This window comes from Castanea sativa, chromosome 5, assembly GCF_040712315.1.
Source record: "Castanea sativa cultivar Marrone di Chiusa Pesio chromosome 5, ASM4071231v1".
In the NCBI taxonomy this organism is placed as follows: Eukaryota; Viridiplantae; Streptophyta; class Magnoliopsida; order Fagales; family Fagaceae; genus Castanea; species Castanea sativa.
The window spans coordinates 71,519,083-71,541,146 of NC_134017.1; the positions used below are offsets into that span (position 1 = coordinate 71,519,083).

General features: G+C 35.1%; 1 protein-coding gene across 1 annotated transcript; it reads left to right on the top strand.

The window, feature by feature from the left end:
• Positions 1-6,691: 6,691 nt before the first annotated feature.
• Positions 6,692-12,861, top strand: LOC142634130 (cysteine-rich receptor-like protein kinase 10). Its single transcript, XM_075808406.1, has 7 exons — positions 6,692-7,619; positions 9,613-9,732; positions 9,853-10,046; positions 10,208-10,418; positions 10,572-10,809; positions 12,180-12,330; positions 12,420-12,861. Exons 1-7 carry the CDS (start codon positions 6,812-6,814, stop codon positions 12,723-12,725), a joined length of 2,028 nt encoding a protein of 675 aa, XP_075664521.1. The 5' UTR covers positions 6,692-6,811; the 3' UTR covers positions 12,726-12,861.
• Positions 12,862-22,064: the final 9,203 nt, after the last annotated feature.

Genomic DNA, 22,064 nt, shown 5'->3' on the forward strand with positions numbered 1-22,064 from the left:
GGTTTAGGGTTTTTTTTTTTTTTTTTTTAAATACGGGTCAAGTATGGATATTATCCATACCCTACCCAAATAATTTGGGTAATATCCATACCCTACCCAGTTAAGCTCTACCCGTCAAGAACCGGGTATTCCCTAGAACATTTGGATCGGGTAGGGTTGGATATCCATTACCCAATGGGTATGGCCATCCCTAGATGGGGCTATTCACACTGAAATGATTGGGTTTACAAGGGGTCTTTGGCTTCTGTGGAATTCAGACAAAGTAGAGATTGAAGCTTTGGCAAGCACGGAGTAGGAAATTCAACAGGTACGTCATTCTAACCTCACCTAGATTTTTTCTGCAATTTATGCTCTTCCTAGGCTTGAGGAAAGACGTATTTTATGGGATAACCTAACTAAAGTGGCAGAGCTTCATAATAAACCCTGGATCATGGCTGGGGATTTCAATGAGCCATTGATTGAGGAAGATTGTTAAGATTTAAATATTCTATTTTATAATATTTATTGGAAGTATCTTTAGATATTTAGTAGTTTGACCGAGTCTTTTGGATATTTGGTTAATTGATTTTAGCCAAATTTTATGGCTGAGAAAGTGTCCCACGTTGCTATCCTAAAGAAGTAGTTTGTTTCTATTTGTTTCCTAGTTAATAGGAGTTGGTTTATAATGCATATTTTCATGTGCTTTTAGTTCTGATGTAAAGCCTATATATAGGCCTCCTTTCTTTATCAATAAAACAAGAGAGTTTTACCATTTTATTCAAACACGTCTCTTTTATTTGTGTTTGTTTTTTTTCTTAACTCTATATCAGTGGTATCAGAGCCAGTGAGAAAAGCAAGAGAGAAAGAGTCCCTAAACAGGATTGATGGCTTCAGATTCAAATTTTGTGTAGGCGGCAATCCCACGTTTTGATGGTCACTATGGCCATTGGAGTATGCTAATGGAGAATTTTCTACGGTCCAAAGAGTATTGGCCGATTGTTGAATCTAGAATTCAAGCACTAGCACCAAATACAGTCTTGACAGATGCCCAGAAAACAGAGTTGGAAGGGAGAAAGCTCAAAGATTTAAAGGCAAAAAATTACCTTTTCCAGGCAATTGATCGTCCCATCTTGGAAACAATTCTTAGCAAAGAAACTTCCAAGATATTTGGGATTCCATGCAGAAGAAATATGAAGGCTCTGCTAGAGTGAAGCGTGCACAGCTTCAAGCTTTAAGAAGAGATTTTGAGACTCTACAAATGAAGGATGGAGAATCTGTCACCAGCTATTGTGCCAGGACTATGTAGATTAGCAACAAAATGCGCTTTCATGGTGAGAAGATGGAAGATGTCACCATTGTTGAAAAGATATTGTGTTCTCTGACACCAAAGTTTGATTATGTCGTGTGTTCCATTGAAGAATCGAAAGACATAGATGCATTTTCTCTTGATGAACTGCAAAGCTCCTTGTTGGTCCATGAACAGAAGATGAACTGAAGTTCAACTTCAGAGGAGCAAGCTTTAAAGGCTTCTACTTCTACTCATTTCTCAAACTCTAGAGGAAGGGGTAGAGGTAGAGGTAGAGGAAGGGGAGATCGAGGCAATAGAGATGGCAGCAGGCATTTCAAAGCCGATGATGGTCAATTTCAGGGCAAAGGCAGAGGACGAGATCAACATTTTGACAAATCCAAGGTACAGTGCTTTAGATGTCATAAATTTGGACACTACCGTTCTGAATGTTATACTAGGCTGCCTACAGACAAAGAAAAAGAACTGCAATCAAATTTTGCTGAAAAGAAGGAAGTGGAAACTTTGTTAATGGTTGTTCAAGCTAATCAGGAACCTGAATTTGATGTTTGGTATGTGGATACGGGCTGCAGTAATCACATGTGTGGAAGTAAGTCTTCTTTTTCTTATTTAAATGAATGCTATCATTCTACAGTAAGTTTTGGTGATGGTTCCACTGTGGAGGTGATGGGAAAGGGTGATATAGAGATAAGAACCAAGAATGGTTTTGTAGAAACAATCTCTAATGTTTTTTACGTTCCTGACTTGAAAAGCAATTTGTTAAGTGCTGGCCAATTGCAAGAAAAGGATTATGTAATCACTATTCAAAAGGGTGTTTGTGAGATTTATGATCCTACTAGAGGAGTTATTGCTGTTGTGCAAATGAGTTCAAACAGGTTGTTTCCATTGAAGATTACAAGTAAGCAATCTTGTTTGGTAGCCGAAGTAAAAGATTCTTCTTGGTTGTGGCATTTTCGTTATGGCCACTTGAGTTTTGGTGGATTAAAGACCCTCAAACAGAAAAATATGGTGACAGGTCTTCCTCAGATTAGTATTCCTTCCAAAGTTTGTGAAGAATGTGTTGTTGCCAAACAACATCGTTCCCAATTTCCCCAAGGGAAGTCATGGCGAGCAAAAGATGCTTCGGAGCTAATTCATTCCGATATATGTGGCCCGATAACACCATGTTCTAATGGAGGTAAAAGATACTTAATTACTTTCATTGATGATTATACTCGAAAAACTTGGGTTTATTTTTTACAGGAAAAATCAGAAGCTTTTTGTGCATTTAAAAGCTTCAAGGCTCGTGTGGAAAATGAAACAGGAAACACCATTAAGACTCTCCGAACAGATCGTGGTGGAGAATATTGCTCAAACGAATTTGAAGTTTTTTGTGAAGATCATGGCATTCGAAGAGAGCTGACAGCTGCTTATACACCACAACAAAATGGTGTATTAGAGAGGAAAAACAGAACCATTCTCAATATGGTGAGAAGCTTGTTGACAAGAGGGAGAATTCCAAAATCTTTTTGGCCTGAAGCAGTAAATTGGAGTATTCACATCTTGAACAGAAGTCCTACATTTGCTGTTCAAAATATGACACCAGAGGAGGCTTGGAGTGGAAGGAAACCAGCTGTAGATCATTTTAAAATTTTTGGCTGCATCGCTTATGCACATATCCCGGATGAGAAGAGGAAGAAACTTGATGATAAAGGGGAAAAGTGTGTCTTTCTTGGTGTTAGTGAAGTATCCAAGGCGTATAAATTGTTTAATCCACTAACCAAGAAGATTGTGACCAGCCGAGACGTTGTCTTTGATGAGGAAAACACTTGGGATTGGAAAAGGCAGCAGCCTACTCAAGTTCTTTTTGACAATGATTCTGAAAGTGAGCCAACATCAGCAGTCTTTATGCCTGAAAATTCATCAGGAGCAACTCCAACAGCTGCTGAAATTTTACCAACAGTAGCAGAAGCTATTGATACAGCAGCTCAATCTCATCGTCGGCTTCGAAAAAGGCCCGCATGGATGTATGATTATGAGGTGACTGGAATTAATCAATCTGAAGACCCACTCACTCATTTTGCTTTATTTTCAGATTGTGATCCTATCAGTTTTGAAGTGGCTGTCAAAGAACCAAAATGGAGAAAGGCTATGGATGCTGAAATTACAGCCATTGAAAGAAATGATACATGGGAGCTGTGTGATCTTCCAAAAGGGCAGAAGACAATTGGTGTAAAGTGGGTTTACAAGACAAAACTGAAGGAGAATGGTGAGGTTGACAAGCACAAGGCATGTTTGGTAGCTAAGGGCTACAAGCAGGAGTTTGGTGTTGATTATAAAGAAGTTTTTGCTCTGGGTGCAAGGCATGATACAATCAGATTGGTGATTGCTATGGCAGCTCAAAAATCATGGCCTATCTTCCAGTTGGACGTGAAATCAGCATTCCTCCATGGAGATTTGAAAGAGGAGGTATTTATCGATCAACCTCCTAGTTATGTAAAATTTGACAATGAGCATAAAGTGTATAAATTAAAGAAAGCTCTATATGGATTAAAACAAGCTCCACGAGCTTGGTATAATCGTATAGAAACTTATTTTTTGAAGGAAGGATTTCAAAAATGTCCTTATGAACATACACGTTTCATAAAAGTTGATGATGGAGGGAAAATGCTCATTGTTTGCTTATATGTAGATGATCTAATTTATACTGGAAGTAATATAGTCATGATTGAAAACTTTAAGAAATCCATGATGATTGAATTTGAAATGTCTGATCTTGGTATGATGCATTACTTCCTTAGCATAGAAGTAGTGCAATCAGCTAATGGGATCTTTATTTTTCAAAAGAAGTATGTGCAAGATGTTTTGGACAGGTTTCAGATGAAGGATTGCAATCCTGTAGGCACTCTAACTAAGTTTGGCTTGAAGCTAAACAAAGATCATGAAGGGAAGAAGGTGGACAGTACACTTTACAAGCAAATTGTTGGCAGTTTGATGTATTTAACTGCAACAAGGCCAGACATAATGTATTCTGTGAGTTTAATAAGTAGATATATGGAGAATCCAACAGAAATACACTTGTTAGCTGCCAAGAGAATCCTTCGTTACTTGCAAGGAACTAGAGATTTTGGGCTGTTTTACAAGAAGGGTGAAAAGTTAAAATTGTTTGGGTTTACTGACAGTGATTATGCAGAAGATCAAGATGATAGAAGGAGCACTTCAGGCTATGTTTTTATGTTGGGCACAGGGGTTGTACCGTGGTTTTCTAAGAAGCAACCAATTGTCTCCTTGTCAACTACAGAAGCTGAATTTATTGCTGCAACAGCTTGTGTTTGTCAAGCTATCTAGTTGAGAAAAATTCTTGAAGAGCTACAGTTCAAGCCAGTTGAAGCTACTACAGGTTTTTTGTGACAACAACTTAGTAATCAAACTCTCTAAGAATCATGTGCTACATGGAAGAAGCAAACACATTGATGTGAAATATTATTTTTTAAGAGACCTCAGCAATGATGGAACAATCAAACTAGTTTATTGTCGAAGTGAAGACCAGGTTGCAGATATACAGACCAAGCCTCTCAAGTTGGCTACATTTGTGAAGTTGCATGGTCTACTTGGAGTGTGTTCACATGCTGCTACAAAGGAAGACTTCGTAGAGGGTTGATTTTTTTTAAAAAAAAACTGATTTCTGCAGATTTCAGTTTAAGGGAGGGTGTTAAGATTTAAATGTTTTATTTTATAATATTTATTGGAAGTATCTTTAGATATTTAGTAGTTTGACCGAGTCTTTTGGATATTTGGTTAATTGATTTTAGCCAAATTTCATGGCTGAGAAAGTGTCTTACGTTGCTATCCTAAAGAAGTAGTTTGTTTCTATTTGTTTCCTAGTTAATAGGAGTTGGTTTATAATGCATATTTTCATGTGCTTTCAGTTCTGATGTAAAGCCTATATATAGGCCTCCTTTCTTTATCAATAAAACAAGAGAGTTTTACCATTTCATTCAAACACGTCTCTTTTATTTGTGTTTGTTTTTTTTCTTAACTCTGTATCAAAGATAAGTTTGGGGGCAGAGGTGTTCATGTTGCCCGGTCTCTGGCCTTTAAGGACTGTTTGGATTTCTGTAATATGGTTGATATGGGCTTCTCTAGTCCGAGATATACTTGGACAAATAAAAGAGATTTGAACAATCTTATTCTTGAAAGGATACATAGATTTTTCATGAACCCAGCTTGGTGCCTGTTCTACCCAGATGCAAAATTTAAGCATTTGCCAAGATGTCATTCGGACCACTGTTCGGTTCTTATGGAAACTGTTCCCGCTAGGTCTATCAACCTTCCGCGCCCTTTCAAATTCCAGGAGTTCTGGCTCTCAGACACCTCCTTTCCTAGCATTGTGTCGCGGGCATGGAACAGGGGAGGGGATTTGGCTGGTTGTATAAACACCTTTTCCAGGGATAGACCGGGAGGAAAATTTTCCTCCTGGGCCGACAAAAATTTTCCTCCCAAATTGGGAGGAAAATGGTGGGAGAAAACATTGGGATGGGGTCTTTTTAGTAAAAGCCCCCATCCCAACTGACGTGTTCTTTTTTTCTTTTATCTTTTTTTTTTTTCAACGTTACTGAGAGCGTTTTTTTTTTTTTCTTTTCTTTTCAACGTTACTGTCTGAATGTTTTTTTTTTCAACGTTACTGAGAACTTTCTTTTTTTTTTTATCTTTTTTTTTTCCTTATCTTTTTTTTTCAACGTTACTATCTGAAAGTTTTTTTTTTCAACATCTGAATGTTTTTTTTTCAACAGTTGAACGTTTTTTTTTTCAACTTCTTACATGTAATAAGGGTATAATAGTCAATTTATATAAATTACGTTTCCCATCTTCCCACTTTTCCACCCTTCAACCGAACACACAAGAGAGAAAATTAAATATTTTCTATCTTCCCACTTTTCTATCTTTTCACAATTTTTCATCCTCCCACTTTTTCACTACTCCAACATATCCTAAAACTTTAGTTTATTTGAAAATCAGATACAATGAAATATAAAATTATTTCTTTATTCATGTACGGCCCTTAACTTCAAATCCGGGTTCAGTGGATTTAGTAAATAAGTCAATGTACTAGCTTTGACCGTAAGGATAGTCCACTGTGCTGATTCTACGTGTTCATGTCTCGGCCCATCAATCCATGCTCTGAGTCAAATTTTCGATTTTTCTAATCCTCGACGGTACAGAATTGAACATAAGTTGGTGGGAAACTAATTGCCAAATTGCCAATTTGCTAAATTGATTTTTTCTAGAAGTAAAGACAAAGTCAGAAGACTAATAACTCCGATAGCTTTTATGACTTTTCAGCAATGACTTTTCAGCGATTGTAATATACTCTTACTCGATAAGATTTTTTCTTTGAATCTTTTTTAACAAGAATGTGAGGAAAACTAACGTTTTATATGACTTCTTCCGTTCTTCTAATATACTGGTAGATATTTTCATTCATATTAAACATAAGCGTATGCATATGTTCATGGACGAATTTCTGTTGAAGCCATAAGAGTCAAAATGTTTTACCTCCTCCACAACACCACAGCCTTTCTGTTAATATTATGTGTAGTCTTTGCGCTTACCAGCTCTATTATTTCCCAGCCAGTCTACTTTGTTCACAGTTGTTTAGGTCAATCAAATGAAACCGCCAACGCCGATTACAAATCCAACCTCACAGTCTTGTTGGAATCTCTATCATCTAAGGCTTCCCAAAACTACAGTTTCTACAATGAAAGCTCTAATATTGGCATCTACGGCCTCTACCTCTGCCGAGGTGATGTTTCTAATGAAACCTGCCAAATCTGTCTTAGCAATGCGACCCAAGATATCACAACTCGGTGTGCATCTAATAAATCTGCAATCATATGGTACGATAAATGCATGTTAAGGTATTCCAATGTTGATTTCTTTGGAGTGGCATCGTTGTCACCACCGTATATTGGCCAGAATACTGCTAACCAACCTGATTTTTACTCGCTTACTCTGTTGGATTCTCTAATAAATCGTGTCAATGTAACGGAGAAGTTGTATGACGCTGATAATCTGACAGTGATATTGGGCGGACAGTCCGTGAGAAGTTATGGGTTGGTGCAGTGTACTAGAGATATCGATGGTGGTTTATGTGTCCAGTGCTTAAATGGCTTGATGGGTGTTGCCAAAGATTGTTGCCAAGCCAAAATAGGGTGGCGAATTGTAGCCCCAAGTTGCAATATGAGGTATGAGAACCAACTTTTTACGGATCAACCACCAGCAACGCCATTACAACCACCACCACCACCACCGCCCCAATCCGAGCCTCCAGCACCACAGCCGCCGCCTGGTAACGGTAAGTCATATAGATTTGGTACTTTCATGGAAATCTACTGCTCAATATTTTGGGCTTTATTAAATTGTTCCATTATTATATATTACTCAGATTTTTTAAAGTTCTAATTTAATAAATTAATCTAATTCTTTTATCATTTGAATGAAAATTTCAATGGACTTGTAATGGTGATATGTGTCCAAAGGTGGATATGTGTCACCATCTTAACGGGTCTAGTGTTATTGGACACTGGACCCAAGTCTAACCCAATTTCAATATCTTATCGATATTATATATGAGTATTAGATGCCATTCTTTTTTCTTAATTAGGCCATACTTAAATAATTTATAAATTTTCTAAATCTTATCTCATTCGATATTATATATTAGTATTAGATGCTTTGATTTTTTTTTTTTTTACCTTTTTTTATCCAAAAAAAAAATTTCGAATGAGATAAGACTTAGCAAATTTTAAAATTATTTGAGAAAGGTCTGATTGGAGGGGGTAACAAATGTTAAACAGAGGACTTAGGGTCCGTTTGATTGGGAGAATGGAAAAATAAGATGGTAGAAAATAAAGAGTGGATAGAAAAGTAAGAGGATAAAAAATATTTTATTTTCTCTCATTTATGTTTGATTAGGTGGGAGGAAAAGTGGAGAGATTGAAATTTTTTTTTTGTTCAATTGAGAAGAAAAGTGAGAAGATAGAAAATGTAATTTACATAAATTGACTCATATGTCCTCATTAAACAAATTATCTAGTTAAAAAAAAAAACAATAAAAAAAATAATCACACTAAGTTTATTAAAAAAAAATAAATAAAACTCAACCAACCGTAAAAACCAATCATGTCCAATTAAAAAATAAAAAAGCAAAACAACCACACCAATAAAAAAAATCATGTCCAGTTAAAATAAAATAAAATAAAAACGAATTGTAGAAAAAAGAAAAAGAAAAAAAGGCAGCAGTACTGCAATTAGAAACAATTAAACAAACGCCACGCCCCGGTCCAGTTAGATTTTTTTTTAATTATATAAAAGGAATAGGAAACAAAGGCAAGGCAGGCACTTACACGGTACACACACCATGGGCTTGAATGGGCATTTTTGTTCAAAAAGTTTTACACAATTTTCTCTCTCATTTTCTCTCCAATTTGGGAAGATAGTGTTTTGGTGAGCCCTCCGCCCTGAAAAGCAAAGCAATACAAGAAGGAAAGAAATGCAAAAACAGAGAAAACATAAAAGGAAGAATTTGATAAAATGGAATTCTTCTTCTTGATTACAGCAATTCTAGTTACAAGCCCCAATATTTACAGTAACCACTTCCGCAGTGTGGAATGAACCTAACAAACTCTAATACAAACACACTAGATGCTAACACGTGTATAGAGTAATTAGATGCTGACACATGGAATTACATCAATAACTAACTCCACTCCTCACACCTAAACTAAGCTACCTGCAGTTTAGCTAACTATTACAGCTCTACTACAGGTTGTTTATCAGCAGCTTTGTCATATGCCTTTACAGGCCCCACCAAAATTCCCTGCCCCTCCCCCTTCCAACCAAACACCTCTCTCAACAATTTTCTCTCCTTTTTTTGTCCTTCCTCTCTATTTCACCTCCAACCACACACCCTAAGGGTGTGTTTGGGAATTTAAGCTAGGTGAACATTCATTAAAGTCAGAAAAACGTTGAATGTTTTAGTCTATAACTTGTAGAAGTTCTCCTCATGTTTACTTCAGAACTTGCATAGTTGCATTATATTCATCTTGCGAATCATTCCCCATTTGATTCTAAGGACCTTCATTAATTCCTTAATCTATTGTCTCTGCTAATTGATAAGGATGATAATAAGGGTTGCTAATAGATTTGATATGGCTTATCTGTTAAGACTATTACAGTTTGGGCAGCTTCTTATGTCGTTTATTGTTATTGATATTATGATATATCAATGATTTGTGGACTTAAGTAATTCAAAGCATACTGAGGTTATATTATATGATGAGCAACAGGAGATGGAGGAAAGAAAACAACAAAGGCAGTAATCATTACCATATCATCAATTGCTGTAGTTGCAACTCTATTGGGTTTTTGGTATTTTTTATCCTATCGCAAGAGGAAACACGAAGGAGGTAAATTTTATTTTATTTAGCTAGCAGTCTATTATACATTGTGCTTGGTTTGGTATTTTTTTTTTAATTGTGTTTTTAGATGGTCATTGATTTTTTTTTTAATTGAAATTTGTTACTTAGAGAGCGACACAAGCCAAGTAATTCCGTTACGAAGGACACGTTCAATACACCTAATGAAAAGCAATATGCACGCAAGGGATGATGACGATAGTGGAGAAATGCATTACTTTGATTTGAGTACCATATTGACTGCTACAAACAATTTCTCTGATTTGAATAAGCTTGGAGAAGGTGGTTTCGGCCCGGTTTACAAGGTTAAAAGACTTTTTATTTTTGCCATATGCATGTTTGGAAATGATTTGATTATTTCTTTTGAACTATCAGTGAACCATAGTGTTGTAACATGTAGCAAAGTATGTCTACCAATACTGAGTGATAAGTTTCCACAGATTAAGGATGTTTAAAATGCTTTCAGGGCAAGTTGATTGATGGAAAGGAAATAGCAGTTAAAAGGCTCTCAATGAAATCTAAACAAGGCCTTGAAGAGTTTAAGAACGAAGTGATTTTAATTGCAAAACTTCAGCATAAAAGTTTAGTGAGGCTCTTGGGATGCTGCTCGGAAGGACATGAACAACTTTTAGTTTATGAATACATGGCCAACACTAGTCTTGACGCCTTCTTGTTTGGTTTGCTCTCTCTCTCTCTCTCTCTCTCTCTCTCTCTCTCTCTCTCTCTCTCTCTCTCTCTCTCTCTCTCTCATTTAGCACCGTTAATTATAGGCCAATTTATGAAAAAATTTCGTGTAAGAGAGAATCAACAATTTTAATATTAAAATGCAGATTCAAAAAAATGTAAGGAGCTAGACTGGGCTAAACGCACAAACATTGTCAATGGAATTGCTAAGGGGCTTCAATATCTACATGAGGACTCTCGACTGAAAATCATCCATAGGGATATGAAAGCAAGTAATGTGTTGTTAGATGGTGAGATGAATCCAAAGATATCAGATTTTGGCACCGCTAGGATTTTTGAGAGCAATCAAATTGAAGCCAACACTATCAGAATCGTGGGTACATAGTAAGTAATCATTTTAATTCATCTGAATTTTATTTCCACAAATCACTAATGTTACTTTCTAAAGAAATTTTTTTAAGACCTGATCAAACTTTGGCTTGTTCCGCTTGCATGCATGTTTTGGGAGAGTTATAGTTTTGCTATTCATTTTTCAAACTATATTTTAGCACAAATTAAACCAATGAAATTAAGTGGAAAACTCTACAATTTCAATTATTAAAGCATTCACATCAACCTCTATAACGTTTTAGCCAAAGAACTTCACATTTTACATTAGCCTCAATATTTATTTCTCTATTCCATATAAATGCTATTTTTTTCTCCCTTAACTCTACCCAATTTTCAGCCAAAAAAAGACATAGCACTGTGTTGCACAAACTAGCCCAAACCACCACCTACCAAATTGCCACCCACACAAACCATTACAAACCCAATTCTCTTCAACCACCTGGAACGAAAATTTTCTTCTATTATATCATTTTCGTAAGAAAATAAGATGGAAAAAACAAAAAGATATATTTTTTTAAGTGACACATTAGAATTAGATCCACAAAGAAAGTCCCAAAGCAGTGGCAATGATAATTTTCAAACACCCAATTGCACTCCTATTCCTCTTCTTGTCAATCTCCACATATCCATTTCTTAAAACTCATCATCATTAATCTGTGTCATTCCACCACATCTGACCCTAATCAAACTAGAAAGAACTTCTAAACTAGTTGATGATCTGGACACCCTCTTGAGTCAATTACAAAACCCAAATTTGGGAACTAGTTTAGTGGAGCAATAGGTAAGTGAGAAAGAAGGGAGAGAGTGTCACAGATGAGGAGAGAGAGAGCTTTGGAATAAAAAAATCATTTTCCTTTTGACATAGCGAGATACTATTCATTGTTAAATCTTTTAATAAAATGTTAAGGCTAATGTATGGTTATTTTGGTTGAGTTTAATCAATTTTTTTTGAAAAACTAGTTGACTAAGGCTGATATTAGTGCTCCTATTTTAAAGAAAACACTATAAGAACCATTGTTTTAAAAACTGGACTAGTCAAAGAATTAGAAAAAGGATTTAGTTTTCAATTTTTATTGGTTTTGACAGTTTTGCCAAAATGAATTAGGGTTCAGTTCTCAATTGAACTGACTAATTTGATCTGGTTTTTAAAACCATAATAAATAAATAAAATTTCAAAGTAAGGATGCCCAATTTCCATAAGTCATGGTTATATAAAAGTGACGTATGCTCTAATTCTATATATAATAAATAAATAACTCTTATGCTATCTAAGTATATTAAGGACAACTCTTCCTTCATTCTCTTTTACATTTTTTGAAATCTAACTTTACAATAATACGGTTTTTTTTTTTTTTTTTGAATAGCGGATACATGGCACCAGAGTATGCAATGGAGGGATTATTTTCAATAAAGTCTGACGTTTATAGCTTTGGAATTCTAATGCTAGAAATTGTTAGTGGAAAAAAGAATAGTGGCTTTTATCATTCGGAGCGTGCACAAAGTCTTCCATCATATGTACGTATTTCTTCCTCATATGTATCTTGTGCTCCAATTAAGTTTATGCTTGTTATTGTATAACTTTAAAAATAATAATTTACCAATAGGTATGGCGACTATGGAATGAAGGCAAAGGATTGGAGTTGATAGATAAGACCATAGTTGATAGTTGTCCCATAAGTGAGGCTCTGAGATTGATCCATATCGCATTGTTATGTGTTCAAGAAGATCCAAATGATAGACCTACCATGTCAAGGGTCATTCTGATGCTTGCAAGTAGATCAATACATCTTCCTCAGCCCTTGGCACCTCCATTTTCTGTAGGTAGGTTAATCATGTCCGATCAATCTTCAATTGGCACTGGAATAGAATCGGTCATATCTGATCAATCTTCAGCAAGTGGTTCTAGTTAGTGAATAGATTAATTGGAGCATGCTATTCATGATGTAGTGAGGTTTTGGAACAATAGCACTTGTACAAACGTACGATCTATTTTTGTACTTATTCTTACCATCTATATATATTTTCAGATTCCGAATTTGGTAAAAATGGGGTGTAAAACTCATGTTTTACACTATTCAATAAGTGATTGTCACATCAGCATTTTACTTAAAATTCAATACGTCCTACTACACCAAATAAAATCTCAATAAATTTCCAATTTGGTTGGATTTATATATGAGTATTAGAATTGATTAGGTGTAGTTGTGCTTATTCTTAAATATGTGATAATATGATGTGGCATATTGGGATTGGAAGAGTAAAATATGAGTTTTACACCGCGCCCTTACAAAAATTAATCTCATATTTGCATCCACTCAGGAATTAGATTGAATTAGCACATATACCAAATTAAGGAAAGAGAAATGATATGTCCACAATATTTTTACAACAAATTCTGAAGGAATAGAGATCTGTCATCAAAGGAGGGTCAAATCATATATGTGACAAGACTTCTAATTAGAAATACATCTAAATTTGATAGATGCTTTGATGTATATGTAAGCTTGCCTCAATAGTGAATTTTAATTTGTTTAAATTTGAGCACAGGAAGATTTTTTTTTTTTTTCATCTTTAGATTTTTTTGGGACTAGACCCTGATTATGATTCAATTTCATATATGTGAATCTTATGTTAAATCAAATGTTTTCAATATCCCATTCTAGATATGTCAATCTTATGTTAAATCAATTATATTGCCACCTATTCGGTGATAATGTTGGTCTAAATGAAATGTCTAAACCTGAAATATGGTCATAATAATAAAAGGGTAAATGATTCTTAAGAAAAAAAAAAAAAAAAAGGTAAATTGCCAAAAACTTTGTAGTTGAATTAAGACCTTCACATACACAAGATGGAAAAAAAAAAAAAAAAAAAAACTTTTACATGCACAAAATGTTGACAATTTAAGAGGGGAAATGAAAGTATTCGAATAATAAAATTAGCAGCATATTGTAATTATATTTTAAAAAAAAAAGGTTAAATTGCACAACAATCCCTGAACTTTTATGTCTTTGCACTAAAATTCTTTTCATTTAATTTTTTCACTAATTTGTTTGAATTTTGATCAAATACTAAATAGACCTTTCCATCAATGCCAAGGAAAATTGACACGGCAGCACATAATTTAATATAAAAAATCAAAATTATTATATTCTTCCTCTTTTGCTAAATTTTCTAAAGGATCTGTGGCCGTAGGATGAACTCGGGTCGGCTTGTTTGTAATAGTAGGCACAGAGCTGGTAGTGGAACCAACACGCGAGTACTACTCGCCACTACCTTCAGCGGGCATAATCAGGGGTCAACAAGCTAGTCTTCGGGTCAACAAATATATATATATATATATATATATATATATATATATCTGCTATCTATTAAACATGCTGTTAAAAGAGATACTGATGGTATGCCTATTTTTGATCAAAATATTAACCGTGGTGTTCCTGATGGTGTTAATTCTTTGGTTTACACCATTCTTAAACATTTTTTTGGTACTCCTTCCAATATTTCGTCTCGAATTTCTGATTATTTGAATAATTTGAGATGTCCTACTATGTCTGATTACAGATGGTACCAAGATGTATTTACTTCCAGAGTCATGCTCAGAAAGGACTCTACGAAACCTTATTGGAAAGAGAAGTTTATTGACGGTCTGCCTCCTATTTTTGCTCATAAGGTAAAAAATGAATTAATTGGTAAAAATGATTCTATTGACTTTGATAATTTAACCTATGGTGATATTTTCAGCACTATTAAGAAAATTGGAATTAATATGTGCAATGATGAAAAATGGTTAAAACAACAGTTAAAAGATAAAAAGAAAGCTAAATATGAGATGGGTAATTTCTGTGAACAATATGGTTTACCTCCTATTGCCCCTTCCAGGCAAAAAGGAAAAAAATAAACATGATAAGGTTTACAAAAGTTATTCCCATAAAAAGCATAAAAGATACAGAACCCACTTTGTTAAACCCAATGATTTTTATGCTAAAAACAATCTACTTTTCGAAAATATGATAAACAGAGATCAGGTAAAGGTAAGTGCTTTAACTGTGGCAAATTTGGCCATTTCAGTAAAGACTGTAACCAAAAGCTTGGTAAGTTGAACATGCTGAACATTAATAATAATGATCAAAATGAATTATTTCAGATTCTTGAATCTGCTGCTTCAACTGATTCCTTTGAAGATGATTTTTCCTCCTCATCTGATTCTGATTATCACTCCCGTAGTGATGTTTCTAAATCTCCTAATATTAAACTTGGCTGTAGAGATTCTTGTTGTAATGTGATTAAATCTGTTAAAATGTTAACTAAAAGTAAAGAGAATGATGATTTACTATTAACAATGATAAGTAAAATTGAAGACCCTAGTTTACAGAAAGATTATCTTGACAAATTTTTGAAAAACTTAACAAAAGAAGATAAGGTTAAAAGACCTAATTCTACGATAAGTTTTGAAAAAACTCTGAAAAGATTTAATAAAAATAAATCAAAAGAGGTAACTGTTAACGATCTTCAACATGAAATAAAAACTATTAAACAAGAAATAATTCAATTAAAAAATGATGTTAAAACTATTAAACATGATAATGACCATCTTAAACAAGAATTGTTAATTCTAAAAATTGATAAAACTATGGATAAGCACCAATCTGATGATGATGAGCAAAAGGACGGAGAAGAATTTGATCAACAAGCTTTTCCTTCTGGTAATGCTTCTGATCGTACCTTGATTAATTTGATTGATAATCAATTGTCTCTTGTTAAACATATGTTGCCCAAATGGTACACTAAAGTCAAAATTGTTGTTGCTCATGATTATGCTTTTGATGTTGTTGCTATGATTGATTCTGGTGCTGATGTTAATTGTATTCAAGAAGGACTGATTCCTTCTAAATATTTTGAAAAATCTACTAAAAGATTAGTTTATGCTAACGGAACTAAAATGAAAATCAAGTATGAATTAAATAATGCTCATGTTTGCCATGATAATGTTTGCTTTAAGATCCCCTCTGTACTTGTTAAAAACATGACTGATAAAGTGGTTCTTGGTTTGCCTTTTATTAACTCTTTGTATCCTTTCCTTACTGAGAATGATGGAATTACTACTGATCCCTTTGGACAGAAAGTAAAATTCAAATTTTGTGATAAGCATGAAATCCCTGATACTGTTAATATGATCCATGCTAAAGTCAAACACCTCAACTCCCTTCAACAAGAAGTTAGGTACAAGAAAATTGTTGAACAACTTTCTGATAGACTGCTTCAATCCAAAATTGTTAATTTTCAGAAAATATTAATAAGTGATATTTGCTCTGAAATTCCTAATGCTTTTTGGCACAGAAAGAAACACATTGTTAACTTGCCTTATGCTAAAGATTTTAATGAGAAGAATATTCCTACTAAAGCTCGTCCTATTCAAATGAATGCTGAAACTGTTGAATTTTGTAAAAAAGAGATCAATGATTTGCTCAAGAAAAAACTTATTAGAAACAGCAAGTCTCCTTGGTCTTGTGCTCCTTTCTATGTCCAGAAAAATGCTGAGCTTGAGAGAGGTACCCCTCGTCTTGTGATTAACTACAAACCTTTGAACAAAGTCTTAGAGTGGATCAGGTACCCTATCCCCAATAAAAATGATCTTGTTCATAAGCTGAGTGATGCTGCCATATTTTCCAAATTTGATATGAAATCTGGATTTTGGCAAGTTCAGGTTAGCAAGAAGGATAGGTACAAAACTGCTTTTACTACACCTTTTGGTCACTATGAATGGAATGTTATGCCCTTTGGTCTAAAAAATGCTCCTAGTGAATTCCAAAACATTATGAATGATATTTTCAATTCTTTCAGCCATTTCACTATTGTCTACATTGATGATGTTTTGATCTTCTCCAAATCCATTAGTGAACACTGGAAACATTTGTACTCGTTTCTAGACACTATCAAAAGAAATGGTCTTGTTGTCTCTGCTAAGAAAATCAAATTGTTTTAAACCAAAGTCAAATTTCTCGGATATGATATTTTTGAAGGACAGATTCGTCCTATTGATCGAGCCATTCAATTTGCTGATAAATTTCCTGATGAAATTATTGACAAAACTCAACTTCAAAGGTTTCTTGGATCCTTAAATTATGTTGCTGATTTTTACAAAAATCTAAGAAAACAATGCAAACCACTTTTTGATCAGTTACAAAGTAATCCTCCTCCTTGGTCTGATATTCATACTTCCCTTGTTAAACAGATCAAATCCCATGTTAAAACTTTGCCCTGTCTTGGTATCCCAACTGTTAACACTTTCAAAATTATTGAAACTGATGCCTCAGACATTGGTTATGGGGGCATTCTAAAACAAAAAGTTTCCCCTGATTCTTCTGAGCAAATTGTTCGCTTCTACTCTGGTGTCTGGAATGCGGCACAATTAAACTATAGCACTATAAAGAAAGAACTTTTATCTATAGTACTATGCATTTCAAAATTTCAAAGTGATTTGTTAAACCAAAAATTTTTATTAAGAATTGATTGTAAAAGTGCTAAATACGTTATTGAAAAAGATGTTGAGAATATTGCTTCCAAACATATTTTTGCAAGATGGCAAGCTATTTTAAGTGTTTTTGATTTTGATATTGAATATATTAAAGGTTCTCAAAATTCTATTCCTGATTTTCTTACCCGTGAATTCCTGCAGTGCCGCAATGGCAAGTAGAGGATCCAAGGATAAAGGTCCTGCGGCCTCACACGACCAAATTGTTAAACGAGAACCTGTCTCCCCAGGAGACATTGCTAACCGCCTCACCACTTTAGGATCAATCCCTAAGCCTAATTATTCCTCTGTTTTGGTTTCTGCCTATGACCCTTATGCTTTAACCCCTGTTAACCAGCCTGTCCGAACTATTTACCCAAGAAAACCCAATGCTTCCTAATATGTTAAAAAACAATACTTCCAAAACCTATTTTTTGTTGAACCAAACCGAGCAGCAATTAAGAATCCTCTTCAGATTGCAAAAAGCTATTTCCCTCCTTTGTGTCACTGGGTTCCAGAACATGGTGCTAAAAGGTTAGAATTTTATTCTGACATTTTACGCCAAGAAGATGCTACTGTTATTAAAAAAAAATTTGATTTGGATGATAAAACCAAAATTATTTACCACAGTGTTTACCTAAAAAATATTGTTACTGAAGCCAGTTGGGGACATTCCCCTACCTCTACAAAAAATCTCCCTAAGCACTCTGTTCCATATTCATACCATGATTATATTGACGCTTGGTTCAAATTTATGCTTCACCAAAATGAGACAATGACTCATTCATGGTTTATTAACTTTGATAAAGAGTTTGACAACAATGCTGATTTGCCTCTTTGGTTCATCCGTTGGTGGAATCAATTTGGTTCTAATATTGAGATTTTCCCCAAACCTCTTGTTGACTGTTTCAATTTTTGGAAGTAAGGTTTTAAGGTAAATGCTCATAATGCCAAATTTCCTGCACTTCTCCACTTTGTTAAACGTTTTAGAGTCCCCTGGATTCTAAAGTGGCAATATGAGAAAGAAGGTGATATTCTTACTAGACATTGGTATGTTAAATGGTGGGACAAATTTGGATATGTTTCACAAATAATGGATAATGTTTACTGGAGACCTCCTCCCAAGCATCTAATCTCTAGTGCCCAGTCTACTTCCAAGGCTCCCTCTACTTCACAAGCCTCAGATATTGATAATTTAAGTAAAGATGATTTATATGCCCTTCTCAAGAAGAAGATTGAAGAAGAGAAAGAGGCCGAGAACAAAAATTCTGAAGAAGAAGGATCTGTTGCTGAAAGCCTTGTTGCAGAAAGCCCTTGCTACCCTTACCCTCATCCTTATCCAAAAGATTGGTTTGCACATGATGAAGAATATGATGAGAACACTCCTGATCTAGGAGTCTGATTTGTTCGGCCTGCATAAAGGCTACTGATGTTACAATATTCACTCAAGAGTAAAAGTATTTACTGAAGCCACCATGATTATATTGTTGACCACTTTTGGCACTACCAGCCAACCTACTTTCGGTCTCAAAAACTGATTTGATTCCCTCCGGATATTGCTCTCTTATTGCCCCTCACGGGTCCTGATATGAATAGTAAAGTGTCACTATTTACTTTGTACTGTTTACTGCTTTACTCACTTATATAAGGGGGGTTGTCCCTTATTGTTAAACTCAGAATCTTTTTCTAGGATTTCCCTTAGAACTCTTTCTAGGACCTCCTTAGATCAAGATATCTCATTGTTTACACAAAGCTTGTAACTAGGCTTTCAAGCCTTGTACTATTTACCCAACCTATTGATCACTGTAATTTTGTTGCTACTACTACTGTAAGTATTTTGATGTGTATTCAATAAACAACTGTTGTTTTCAATACTTTGAATTATTTTGATATACAACTGCTTGGCTAGTTCTACCGCCTTACTTTCAATTATTATTTACTTTGAATTATTCCATATATCTGCTATCTGTTGTGCTTCTGCCTTCTGCACTGTCGTCCTTCCCCCTTTATGGAATAATTCAACGGAATAGATAGCATATATATATATATATTTGCTAACGGAATGAAATTTGTTGTATCATATTGCTGGAAAAAGAAGTTCAGGTGGTCTTTAGTATAATTTACTCTTAAAAAAATTATAAAAGTTACTATTTTTAATTATTATATCATCTCACTCTACAATACACCCACTATTTTAGTTTTTATTCTTTCACACTGATTTAGCAACTCACACCGATTCAAACCCACCCCAATTCAACAACCCATAGCCACCCACAACGATTCAACAACTCACAGCCGATTAAAACCCACACCAATTAACAATCCACACTAATTCAAACCAAACCACCACCTAAAGGACCCACAATTCAAACCCAACCACTACCTACAATTCAAACCTAACCTCCCTCAATGCTAATGCTCTACGAAGAAAACTTAAGTACTATACTTAGGTATTGCTCATTAGGTTTCACTCTTAAAATTTAACCGTGTAGCTTTTTCTCATGGGATGAAAATGAATTTTTAGTTAAGTACAACCACATGGCTAAATTTTAAAGGAGAAACCTAAGAAACAACACTTAAGTATTATACCTAAATTTTGCTTAATTGATAAATATCTATCAAATATAATGGTAGTGTTCTCATGCATTTTCTATTAAAAATGAATTAATTTACCCAAAAATTTTATGAAATATTGAGTTTTTAAAAAAATAAAAATAAAATAAGGGTAAATTGCAAATTACACCCCTGAAGTTTGGGGTTGACTGAATTTTACACCCCAAAATTTTAAAAACTTGATTTTACACTCTAAAGTTTGGTTTCGTTAGCAATTCACCCCCACAGTTAAGTTCTGCTGTTAAGTGACACGTCATCATGCTGATGTGTTATATTTTTGCCAAATAAGTATCAAAACTATGTCGTTTCAGCCTAAAATTAAAATACTTGCATCTAACGTAAACGACACCGTGAATACTAAACTCTAAAATCCAAAACAAAACCCAAGAATCCAGCTCCTCTGCTTTGCAACTTCTAGCGTGAGTCAGTCCGTTGAAGGACTCTCTTCAGCTCGATGAGCCCCACGCGGCCAGACCTCCCCTAGCTCCGATTGCACCTGTGAACCCAGATAGACTGAACCCATCGGCTCTTGTGAACCCAAGCGACGACGGCGGCTCCGGGCGACCATGGCGACGCCTTCAGACGGCCTCGATGGCGACGTCTAGTGAAAAACAGGGAGACTAAATAGAATTGGGATCTTTCATTGATTGAGAGAGTCAATTACAATGTGAATGAATTACAAATTGAAATGAACTGAATGAATAATAATCTACACTATTCTCTGTTTATATACAAAAGGTAAGATAACTAACTTTACAAGTTGGTGCCAAAAATCTGTTATTTGAAAACTTCCAGAAGCTATACACGTGGCAAGTCCAAGTAACTAACTCCTGAATTTGTGGAATTAACTGTCTCAACATTCCTAGATGCAGAACTCATGATGTGGCATAGACTTAATCAATTCCAAGACTGCTGAGCTAACTCTGTTCTCTGATGCAAGCTTCACTGCTTGAGTAGGGCACACCTCATCAGTAAAAGCTGTGTTGCTTGCTGCCCTCGTGGCCTGTCTAATGCTCTTAGCATCAGTAGCAGATGCACTACCTGCTGTACCACTAGCTAATTGTGTGCAAGACTTCTTTGCAGTCTTAATACTCCCCCTCAAGAGTATATCTCTTGCCTTTTGATCAGTTACATCAGTATGGGGATATTCAACCTTAGAAGCAAAAATATTGATAATGGTACAGCAGGTAGTGCATCTGCTACTGATGCTAAGAGCATTAGACAGGCCACGAGGGCAGCAAGCAACACAGCTTTTGCTGATGAGGTGTGCCCTACTCAAGCAGTGAAGCTTGCATCAGAGAACAGAGTTAGCTCAACAGTCTTGGAATTGATTGAGTCTATGCCACATCATGAGTTCTGCATCTAGGAATGTTGAGACAGTTAATTCCACAAATCCAGGAGTTAGTTACTTGGACTTGCCACGTGTATAGCTTCTAGAAGTTTTCAAATAACAGATTTTTGGCACCAACTTGTAAAGTTAGTTATCTTACCTTTTGTATATAAACAGAGAATAGTGTAGATTATTATTCATTCAATTCATTTCAATTTGTAATTCATTCACTCTCATTGTAATTGACTCTCTCAATCAATGAAAGATCCCAATTCTATTTAGTCTCCCTGTTTTTCATGGTATCAGAGCCCTAGTATGTGCTAGATTTGCTACAATTTTTTTTTTTCTTGCTTAACAAACAGAGATTACTTCAAGAAATTGAATCTTGAAAGTTTTTTTTTCTCTTCATTTCCATTCAAGCTCGTAAAAGGCATCAATGGCTTCTGTTGAAGGAAGTGAATCTGAACCTGTGCATAATCAATCCATGCGGCAAATTCCTCAATCCAACACAGAGTCTCATTCTCCCAATCAATTTTTCCTTAGTGCAAGTGAAAATCCAGGAAACATCTTAGTCACACAACCGTTGTTGGGGATGAAGAACTATCAATCTTGGTCTAGGGCTATGGTTCTAGCTCTAACTGCCAAGAAAAAGATAGGATTCGTGAATGGCAAGATCGTTAAACCTGAGATTGAATCTCCTTTGTACGAAGATTGGGAAAGTTGCAATACAATGGTACTATCTTGGTTGATTAACTCCATGCATGTTGATGTGTCAAGCAGTATTATGTACTA

Excerpts from the sequence above, each read along its gene's own strand:
- LOC142634130 (XM_075808406.1), top strand. The coding sequence starts at position 6,812 with ATGTTTTACCTCCTCCACAACACCACAGCCTTTCTGTTAATATTATGT. Across the intron at positions 9,733-9,852 it reads CAAGAGGAAACACGAAGGAG|AGAGCGACACAAGCCAAGTA; the intron begins GTAAATTTTATT and ends TTTGTTACTTAG. Across the intron at positions 10,810-12,179 it reads ATCAGAATCGTGGGTACATA|CGGATACATGGCACCAGAGT; the intron begins GTAAGTAATCAT and ends TTTTTTGAATAG.